The sequence below is a fragment of the Argentina silus genome, assembly GCF_951799395.1.
Source record: "Argentina silus genome assembly, chromosome: 5".
Taxonomy (NCBI): Eukaryota; Metazoa; Chordata; class Actinopteri; order Argentiniformes; family Argentinidae; genus Argentina; species Argentina silus.
Window position 1 is genome coordinate 1,204,310 of NC_139659.1, and position 10,000 is coordinate 1,214,309.

A 10,000-nucleotide genomic window follows, 5' to 3' on the forward strand; every position below is an offset into this window, starting at 1 on the left:
GACAATTGAGAGAGACAGGAAAGTAGGGTACGTCAGCAGGGCGTCAGCAGGGCGTCAGCAGGGCGTCAGCAGGGCGTCAGCAGGACGTCAGCAGGGCGTCGGCCGGATTTGAACCCATGCCGACACGGGCGTACGTGTGCACTGTTGGGCATGGTGCTAGCCCGTTGGACCACCCCAGGCCGCACAGGCCGCTGTTTGATCAGAATGCGAGAGAGAGAGGTCAGCGCTATGGGGTCAGCTCAGAGATGACCCTAGACCCTGACCCATGTGATGTTGTTATCCCTGGTCACAGGTGAGGGAGTTTGACGGCGTCCATTATGTGATGGAGAGAGCCATCACTGGGGACTTTGCTCTGATAAAGGCCTGGAAAGCAGACAGAGCTGGAAACATCGTCTTCAGGTGAGGGTTTCAACAACTGCTAGCAGATATAGCACACTGCTTTACACAGCATGTACGTATGTGATTATTACATAGAGGTACACAGCTGAAATAGAAGTTCTACAGTTCACTGTAGAGTCAAAACAAGCAACCTCCAGGAGAGGTCAGTATGGATGTCCATCGTTCATTTCACCTCCGCCCACTGCTGATTTGTCTCTGTCTCTCCTCAGGAAAACAACAAAGAACTTCAACCAGCCCATGTGTAAAGCAGCTAAAGTGACCATCGTAGAGGTGAGTGGGGCTGTAGCAACCGCATCCTGCAGCTGTTGAGCATTTGAAAAAAAAAAGAAGAGAATTGAGCCAGAATTAACACTGGAATTGCTCTGTAAGAGTTACAGCAGTCCCAAACTTCAGAATGATGGAATGATGCCGCTTCGACGAAGGTATGAGAATGAGAACGTTTGGGATGAGAAGTGAGGCCATTTTGTGTGAGAACTGACGCAGTTTTGTGTGAGAACTGAAGACCCCCTGGTCCTCTGTTGGCTGTGGCAGGTGGAGGAGGTGGTGGATGTGGGGACCTTCGCAGCCGAGGACGTCCACGTCCCCAGTATCTATGTTGACAGGGTTGTGCAGGGGGCAGGATATGAGAAGAGGATTGAGGTGAGCCTTGCTGTCTGTGGTAAATACTGTTTCTCTCTACAGAGCTGCTGTAAATGATCTATTTTACCCAGGTGTCGAGGCCTATTATATCCCTTACTTCTGCTGATAGGACTGTCCTATGTTCCTCATGATGTTCTGCTGATAGGATGGTCCTGTGTTCCTCATGATGTTCTGTTGATAGGACTGTCCTATGTTCCTACACAGTGTCATTCGATGCGTCTTTATCCTGAACATGGCAGAGAAATGCCACATCAGCATTGATGAAATGATCTGTTAGAATGTATTTTCCTGAGTGACCCTTGGAATGTGGTTTACAACCAGGGGTACCAGACCCCAAGATCTCTGTTGATGACATGTCAGACTCACTGGCGCCGAGCCTAACTGAGATGAGCCTTATACCCTGGTTTCATGTTTTTTACCTACTATAACATTGACTGCAAACTCTCTGTAGTCACCACTTCCCTGCTGACCGTTCTCCTGGACAGTAGTTTGGTGTCCCAGATCGATCTGAATGATAAATCGTCTTTATTTAACTTTCAATTTGAGTATCCACCTTCTTCCACTCATCATTGGATATTATTCTCCAACATTAGAAACATCATCATCACATCAGATGTGATTTGAAACCCCTCATTTATAAACACCATGTGTCAGGTTCCAGTCCCATAGGCTGTGTGATTCATTGATCACGGTTGGTCTCTGTGCAGAAGAGGACCGTCCAGAGGGGCTCGGTGGAGATGCCTGGACCCAGGAGAGAGGCAGACCTGGTCAGGGAGAGGATCATCCGCAGAGCAGCCCTGGAGTTCCAGGACGGGATGTACGGTATCCTTCCCACAGGAGTACACAGGGTCACACAGGGCCTTCTCTCTCTCTCTCTCTCTCTCTCTCTCTCTCTCTCTCTCTCTCTCTCTCTCTGTTTTTGTGTATGATTCCTGTAAACCGTATTGTATCAAATTGAGTCTGTGTATAAAATGTGCTTTATAAATGCGATTGGATTTGATTAGAGGGGACCATTAAGAAGAGTGCAGAGAGTCTACAGTATGTCACCACATAATCACCATATACATCATATGAGAGCATGGAGTGACACATCAGAGACTGTTGTGATCCCAAAGCTTTCAGAGCTGTGTATTTATTCTGCAGAGTTGTTGCTGATTTGTTCATATTTTGCTATTTTGTCAATTTCTTGCCAATATTTGCTATTGTTTTTTAGGTCCCATGCACCAACCTCACCAAGTCAATTTCCTGTATGTGCAAATATACATGACCAAGTAAAAGAATTCTGATTCTGATTCTGCATTAAGATAATATAAAATATAAAATACCACAACACAGCCCTTGACCGCAGCCCTCAGCCAACCTGGGGATCGGGATCCCCATGCTGGCCAGCAACTACATCAGCCCTGACATCACCGTCCACCTGCAGAGTGAGAACGGACTCCTGGGGCTGGTACGGTACACGCTTCTCCTTTGTTGAGTGTGGAGTATCCAGTGGATTTGTAGATAGGGTAAAACCACTCACCGTATGGGGAACCTCCTCTGTTTTGACACGGTGTGCTCTGGTCCCACAGGGTCCTTATCCCACGGAGGCCGAGGTCGACCCAGACCTCATCAACGCAGGTACTGTTCAGTTCTGTATGCTCAGCTCATACCCATCCCTGCTGGCATTCCAGAGAGATGTAGGGGGGGTAGCTTACCCTAAGACGGCTGTCGAACTCACAATCTTCCGTTTACAAAGCAGGCACCCTAGTTACCCACCCTAGTTACCACATCCTAGTTACCACACCCTAGTTACCACACCCTAGTTACCACACCCTAGCTACCACACCCTAGTTAACACACCCTAGCTACCACACCCTAGCTACCACACCCTAGTTACCACACCCTAGTTACCACACGCTAGCTACCACACCCTAGTTATCACACCCTAGTTACCACACCCTAGCTACCACACCCTAGTTACCACACCCTCCCTACCTCACCTGGTCTCACCTGGTCTCACCTGGTCTCTCTCTGTGTGTGTGTGTGTGTGTGTGTGTGTGTGTGTGTGTGTGTGTGTGTGTGTGTGTGCGTGTGTGTGTGTGTGTGTGTGGTTCAGGTAAGGAGACGGTCACTCTGCTCCCTGGAGGCTCCTTCTTCTCCAGTGATGAGTCGTTTGCTATGATCCGGGGGTGAGTTTAGCATCCTCTTCCTCACCGCCGGAGCCTCTCAGCGCCGGCGTGCCTGTGTGTGTCTCACACGTGTTTGATACCGTTCCTCCTTCCATTCCATGCATTACAACGAGCCTGTCCTCCGATTTCTACCTCCACCAGCCTCCCCCTGCTTTGACTTCGATCTTCCATTTGGAGTTATGGGCAGGGATATCAACCTTTCTCTCTCTCCCCCCCCCCTGTCTTTTATTTCTTCCTCCCCCCCTCCCTCCCCCCCTCCCTCTCCCTCCCCCCCCCCCCTCCCCCCCTCCCTCTCTCCCTCCCCCACCCCCCCTCCCTCCCTCTCTCCCTCCCCCTCCCCTTCTGCCTCCCTCCCCCCCTCCCCTTCTGCCTCCCCCCCCCCCCTCTAGTGGTCACATTGACCTGACCATGTTAGGAGCCATGCAGGTGTCTAAGTACGGGGATCTGGCCAACTGGATGATACCGGTACGATCCTGTGGCCCTACTAACCCTGTTTACCTCCTGCATCACATTACTAATGGTTATTATTTAATAACATAGCTATTACATACCTATACTCGTTAACGAGATATGTAAATGGTTATTCTAACGACATCACCACTAAGTCATAGTGTGTATGCACATCATGTATTTACTGTATGTTGAAACATGACCTGAAACAGACGTCAAGTTGTTGCAAACAGTCGCCCCGCAATTTGAGTTGCTCCAACCGAACTTGCGACCTCTGACCTTGCCAACACACGTGACTGTCTCCTCCAATACCCGAAAAGCTAGTTATTCGACAGTGTGGGTGGTTGAGGAGTGAGTTTTACCATCTCAACTCGGTCACACCCACTCTCTCCTCATTGGCTGCCACAGGGGAAGATGGTGAAGGGTATGGGCGGGGCTATGGATCTGGTGGCCAGTGCTGGCACCAAGGTGGTGGTGACCATGGAACATTCCGCCAAGGTAAACGCCCCAGACAGACAGGCCCCCGGACGGCACATCACAGATAACGACTTTATACGCATTTCTTATTTCGTAGTGAAGTCCTACAGTCAACCATCTCTCCCTCAACTCCAGGGGGGCAAACACAAGATCCTGGACAGCTGTTCTCTGCCTCTGACAGGGAAGCAGTGTGTGGACAGGATCATCACTGAGAAGGTAGGGTTTCAATAAAGCTTTGAATAAAGTTTCACTCCCACCGACTTCTGCTTCCTCTTTCTACATCGGATTTGAAAACACGACCAGCAGTCCCTGGCGTAGGTGCTGAGTGGATTATGCATATTTTAATACTGCATCTGAATGCTCTCTCTGTCTCTGTGTGTGTGTGTATCTCTCTGTCTCTGTGTGTGTGTCTCCCCCCCCCCCACTGTGTGTGTGTGTGTCTCTCTGTCCATGTGTGTGTGTGTGTGTGTCCCACTGTGTGTGTGTCTCTCTGTGTGTGTCTCCCCCCCCCCGTGTGTGTGTCTCTCTCTCTCCCCCACTCTGTCTGTGTGTGTGTGTGTCTCTCTCTCCCCCACTGTGTGTGTCTCTCTGTCTGTGTGTGTGTGTCTCTCTCTCTCCCCCACTGTGTGTGTGTCTCTCTCTCCCCCACTGCATGTGTGTCTCTCTCTCTCCCCCACTGTGTGTCACTGTCTCCCCCCCACTGTGTGTGTGTCTCTCCCTCCCCCACTGTGTGTGTGTGTGTGTGTCTGTGTGTGTGTGTGTGTCCCACCCATTCACCACCAGGCGGTTTTCGATGTTGACAAGACCATGGGTCTAACTCTCATTGAGATATGGGAGGGACTTACTCCCGCTGACATCAAAGCCAGCACTGGCACCGAGTTTGCTGTGAGTTTTTGGCAGGCATTCATTTCACATGAGAAACCCCTAATTCATCTCAGAGGTTGAGTCATAACTGTAATGATCATGGAGACGGAATGTTCCGGTACAGTCAAGCTGCTGCGTGACTCATAATAATTACAGAAAAAAAAACTACAGAAAAAAAACTAAAAACTAAACGCTTTTTTTTTCTTCTTTTTCTTCTTTTTTGACAAACAGGTGTCCCCAAGTTTAAGACCAATGCCACAAATCTGAAGCCGGTGACTGAAAAACCCTGGTTCCACTGCCACTGCTCTGCCCTGATCTGCCCTGTAGGACCCTCTGTACAGAGAGAAGTGGGCAACATGCCCCTCCAGTCATGTGAGGAAGACATGTTGCCACAGAGAGGAATCACAGCCGATGACGAAAGGTGTTGTCAGTTTCACTGATGACGACTGACAGCCAGTACAGAGTGTCTATGGGTTGTAATTGTAAGGATTATACATTCAAATCTGTATGTTCTTTTATTTAAGATAAATAATTTGACACACTTCTGGCACATCTACCTCAGTGTTATTGTACGGTTTTGTCAGCCATACAGGTCATGTTTTGTTTTTCTTCCAACATCAACAGGCAGAATGTTTGGCCTAATTAGAAAGAATGACAATTTCACGAATGGCTGATTACAGATTGTTTATATGCTGACTGCTCTAGGCAAACCTAGAGTGGAATGTTTCAGGAAAGCAGTAAATCAAACCATGGAAAAGAACACAGCTGAAGCATCCTATTTTTGGAACTTGACTGTCAGTCGTCTCGCTGTCTGTTGCTACTGTGTTTTGTTTGGTCGATACAACACTTAAAAAGAGATAAATCGGCACGTAGGTATGCGGTCTGCTAACTCTACTCACTTGGGTAAATAAAATCGGGCCTCTGCACAGATCGTGCAGAGCAGAGATACCGATTCAGGAAAAACAACTATTATGCAACTCCCTCCAACCTCACAGACCCAGTTTTGGTGCTAAAAACAACAAACACAACACACAATGATTTCATAACCCTTCATTATGGTACATATGAGACAGCGACACCAACGCATAAAACACCATGCCATACCTTTACTGGAAATTAGCACATGCCTATGGGACAGAAAACGCATGGTAGAGCTCTGCTGACTGGCAGAGGAGCTGGCACGAGGGGAAATAGGTCATGCTGATTGTCTGGCTGAGCGAGAACACAGTGTTTCTCCAGTGTGGAAATTCCTGAACTCTGTTGAGTCACATCTCCTCAGAGGGTATATGAGCCGGGACAGACTGAGCCGGTCCAGAGAAGAGGACCTGTCTCTGTAGGGAGCATCATGAAGGTAAGCACTGGGGACGCAACTGTGCGCCGTCAACACCTGTCAAAATCATAACTGGGATAAATGAGAGTGACACACCTGGTCTGTCGAAGACACGCCGCCTCGGTTGTTTTGATGTATGCCTCGGCATGTAAGACCTGGCACCAAGCCACGGGCTCTGAGCAGTGCTCCAGAATGACCTTTAACGGGTATGAAAAGAAGCTTTGTTTGTGTCTGAGTGTGTGTCTGTTGTTTCTCCGTAGCTGAATGTGGTAACTCTGCCCTGCCTGGCACCACTGCTGCTGCTGGTCTTCTCCTCCCCTCAGACTCGGTAGGCACCAGCTGTGTCCAGGGCGGCAGGTAGCCTAGCGGTTAGAGAGGCCGATCGGTAGGTCACCGGTTCGATCCCCACCCCAGGAGGGAGGCGGATGTGAGCTGGTGACTGGAGGGCTGCTGGCATCATCTAAAGTGTCTACCACTGCTGTTGTGCCCTTGAGCAAGGCACTTAACCCCCTAACTGCTCCAGGGGTGCCAAAAATGGGGGGGGGGGCATTGTTTGCTTGCTGGGATAACCCAGGGCCTCTCAGCCTTGGATGTTAGCCAGTTTACATTGTCGCTCAGAGTTGACATTTAGTTGAACACTGAACATTATTTGTTTTTCTCCTGTTCAGTTGTGAGCAGCCTGTAAACTGCGTATGGGGACCTTATGGAGAATGGTCTGAATGTGATGGCTGTACCAAAACACAGGTAGACTACCAGAGAACACACACACACACACACACGCACACGCACACACACACACGCACGCACACACACACACACACACACACACACACACACACACACACACACACACACACACACACACACACACAAACACATTTAATTTTTCACTTCCAAATTTTCATGGAATATAAATCAAGATTTTGCTGACCTTTCCCTTGAACTCCCTTTAAGCCTTTTCTTGATGTTACTTTTGTTGATCGATATGCATGCTGCATCTTTACTGAATGTGCCCAGGTGCGTACCCGTTCAGTGGGGGTGTTTGCCCAGTATGGTGGGGGCCAGTGTTCAGGGGACGGCACGCAGAGACAAGAGTGTGTCCCAGGGAAAGGATGCCCCCTGGGAACAGGCTGTGGAGAAAGGTTCCGCTGCTCCTCAGGTATATTTACTCCATCAGTTAGGGATGCTTTGTAGGACTTTTGTTTATTGTTTTTTTGTATTTCTCTCCCTCTCTCTGTCTCTCTCTCTCTGTCTCTCTCTCTGTCTCTCTCTCACTCTCTCTCTCTGTCTCTCTCTCTCCCCCTCTCTCTTTCTCCCTCTCTCTCTCTCTCTCTGTGTGGACATGCTCAGCAGATGATGAAACCAGAGCTCTTCTCCCTGTGTGTCCTGCAGGTCAGTGTCTGAGTCGCGCGCTCGTGTGTAACGGAGATCAGGACTGTGAGGACGGCTCAGACGAGAGGAGATGTGATGAAGACAGCAGCCATATTGTGTGTGACCTGGACAAGACTCCGCCGAACTCTGACCTCACCGGCAAGGGGTACGAACATCCCCTTACCATCCCCTCCTTCCTCTCAGATGTTGTGATAGACAGTATGTGTACATCTTGCTAATGTGGTGGATTTCGGTAGTGTTTCTTTCTTTTCAGAGGATCAAATGAATGTTGACTGTCTATCTGAGAGTGTCTACACACCTCTACATGAGAGTGTGTACATGCCTTTTCAGGTTGATGTGGTTTCCAGTTGAAAAGTCGAAAATACAATATGCAGAAGTTCAGGCGGCACTTTCTGTTAGCGGACTGAAAACTGTAGCTGTTCCCACATGATGAGAGGCAGTTATTCTCTGTCTCCCCCCCCCCCACGCCCCCCACCCCGCCCCCCACCCCAGCTTCCCACCCCGCCCCGCCCCCCACCCCAGCCCCCCACCCCGCCCCCCACCCCAGCTTCCCCCTCAGTGTACAGTTGACCTCTACTGTAGTAAGTAAATCCTCTCTGTCTCCCCCCCCCAGGTTTGATGTGCTTGCGGGGGAGGCGAGGAGCGGTGTCATCAACACCCTGAGCTTCGGAGGGCAGTGTAGGAAGGTGTTCAGCGGAGACCACAAGACCTTCTACAGACTTCCCCAGAGCGTCCTGCGATACGACTTCCAGGTCAGTCACAGTACAGCGTGACAACGGACCGCAGGTCGATGGTGGTCTCTCTTATCACACCGTCACAACAGCCCAAGCAGGGCGGTGAACATGGGGAACTACTCAAGCACTGTTTTGCACGAGTCCATTTTTGTAGTCCTCAATGGAGTCCATTTTTGTAGTCCTCAATGGAGTCCATTTTTGTAGTCCTCAATGGAGTCCATTTTGTAGTCCTCAGTTGAGTCAATTGTTGTAGTCCTCAATGGAGTCCATTTTTGTAGTCCTCAATGGAGTCCATTTTTGTAGTCCTCAATGGAGTCCATTTTTGTAGTCCTCAATGGAGTCCATTTTTGTAGTCCTCAGTGCTAAAGTTCCCTTAACTCATTCAGTGCCGAGGGTGAATAAGGTCACAGAAATTGTCAACGTGAGCTGAAGTGTGTGTGTGTGTGTCCTCCCAGGTGAAGGTGGAGAGCGAGGTTGATGATGAGTCGTACGACAGCTCCTGGGAGTACATGGAGCACATTCAGAGTAACGCCCTGTGGGGACATGATCGCCGCACCTTCCACACCGAGCTCAACAAAGACAAGGTCAGCAAATTATTTTCTCTTCTATTCTATTTGATGTGTGCAGTATATTAACCCTGCGTCCCTCTCCTCCCGTCCCCCTTCCTCTCTATCGCCTCTCCTCTCCCCCCCGTCCCCCGTCCCCCTTCCTCTCTATCGCCTCTCCTCTCCCCCCCGTCCCCTGTCCCCCATCCCCTGTCCCCTGTCCCCCGTCCCCCGTCCTCTCTATCACCTCTCCTCTCCCCCCTGTCCCCCGTCCCCGTCCCCCGTCCCCCTTCCTCTCTATCGCCTCTCCTCTTCCCCCGTCCCACGTCCCCCGTCCCCCGTCCCCTGTCCCCCTTCCTCTCTATCACCTCTCCTCTCCCCCCCGTCCCCCGTCCCCTGTCCCCCGTCCCCCGTCCCCCTTCCTCTCTATCGCCTCTCCTCTCCCCCCATCCCCCGTCCCCTGTCCCCCGTCCCCCGTCCCCCGTCCCCCGTCCCCTCTATCACCTCTCCTCTTCCAGTCTTATAAGCTGCTGATCGTGAAGAGCCAGGTGGAGCTGGCCCAGTTCCAGAACTCTGCTCCCCAGTATGTTACTCTGGCCGAGGGCTTCTGGAAGGCCCTGTCCTCCCTCCCCGTCACCTACGAGTACCCGGCCTACCGCTCACTCCTGCAGACCTACGGGACACACTACCGGTCAGAGGGGGTCCTGGGGGGCCAGTACCAGGCCCTACTGGAGTTTGACAACCAGGCCCTGAAAGAGACCAGTGAGTTGAAGCCTTGTACCACCAGCCAGAGTCAGATAGACCGGTACAGTCGCAGGTACAGGGGAAGGTTGGAAGCTACCATGTAGGCACAGGGATAACCAGGGGTTTTAAATGGGTGTATGATAGTGTAACGTCCTTAACATCAAAATAAGCTTTGAATAAACGTGTTCCTCTCATGAGTGGGGTGGTTGGGGCAAAACAAATCTTATTGAAACTGATTTTTTTTTCTCTCTTTGT

At 50.5% G+C, this 10,000-nt stretch overlaps 2 protein-coding genes across 2 annotated transcripts in view; both read left to right on the forward strand.

The window, feature by feature from the left end:
* LOC310804633 (succinyl-CoA:3-ketoacid coenzyme A transferase 1, mitochondrial-like) overlaps positions 1 to 5,457 on the forward strand; it is a gene marked incomplete at its 5' end in the record, with an annotated part of 16,907 nt that extends 11,450 nt beyond the window's left edge. The window contains 12 exons of the mRNA XM_083669951.1: positions 293 to 399; positions 609 to 669; positions 931 to 1,038; positions 1,746 to 1,860; positions 2,394 to 2,488; positions 2,610 to 2,658; positions 3,137 to 3,209; positions 3,599 to 3,674; positions 4,068 to 4,157; positions 4,272 to 4,352; positions 4,920 to 5,021; positions 5,232 to 5,457. Coding sequence (XP_083526077.1) covers positions 293 to 399; positions 609 to 669; positions 931 to 1,038; positions 1,746 to 1,860; positions 2,394 to 2,488; positions 2,610 to 2,658; positions 3,137 to 3,209; positions 3,599 to 3,674; positions 4,068 to 4,157; positions 4,272 to 4,352; positions 4,920 to 5,021; positions 5,232 to 5,267 — 993 coding nt within the window. The 3' untranslated portion in view covers positions 5,268 to 5,457. The remainder of the gene's footprint in view (positions 1 to 292; positions 400 to 608; positions 670 to 930; positions 1,039 to 1,745; positions 1,861 to 2,393; positions 2,489 to 2,609; positions 2,659 to 3,136; positions 3,210 to 3,598; positions 3,675 to 4,067; positions 4,158 to 4,271; positions 4,353 to 4,919; positions 5,022 to 5,231) is intronic.
* A 757-nt stretch (positions 5,458 to 6,214) lies between these two features.
* The window catches only part of LOC310804844 (complement component C7-like), a 9,426-nt gene continuing 5,640 nt past the window's right edge, over positions 6,215 to 10,000 (forward strand). Inside the window, exons 1-8 of the mRNA XM_083670218.1 lie at positions 6,215 to 6,351; positions 6,591 to 6,658; positions 6,999 to 7,074; positions 7,348 to 7,489; positions 7,723 to 7,867; positions 8,336 to 8,474; positions 8,912 to 9,040; positions 9,520 to 9,763. Of these exons, the coding sequence (XP_083526344.1) occupies positions 6,346 to 6,351; positions 6,591 to 6,658; positions 6,999 to 7,074; positions 7,348 to 7,489; positions 7,723 to 7,867; positions 8,336 to 8,474; positions 8,912 to 9,040; positions 9,520 to 9,763 (949 nt within the window). The 5' untranslated portion in view covers positions 6,215 to 6,345. The remainder of the gene's footprint in view (positions 6,352 to 6,590; positions 6,659 to 6,998; positions 7,075 to 7,347; positions 7,490 to 7,722; positions 7,868 to 8,335; positions 8,475 to 8,911; positions 9,041 to 9,519; positions 9,764 to 10,000) is intronic.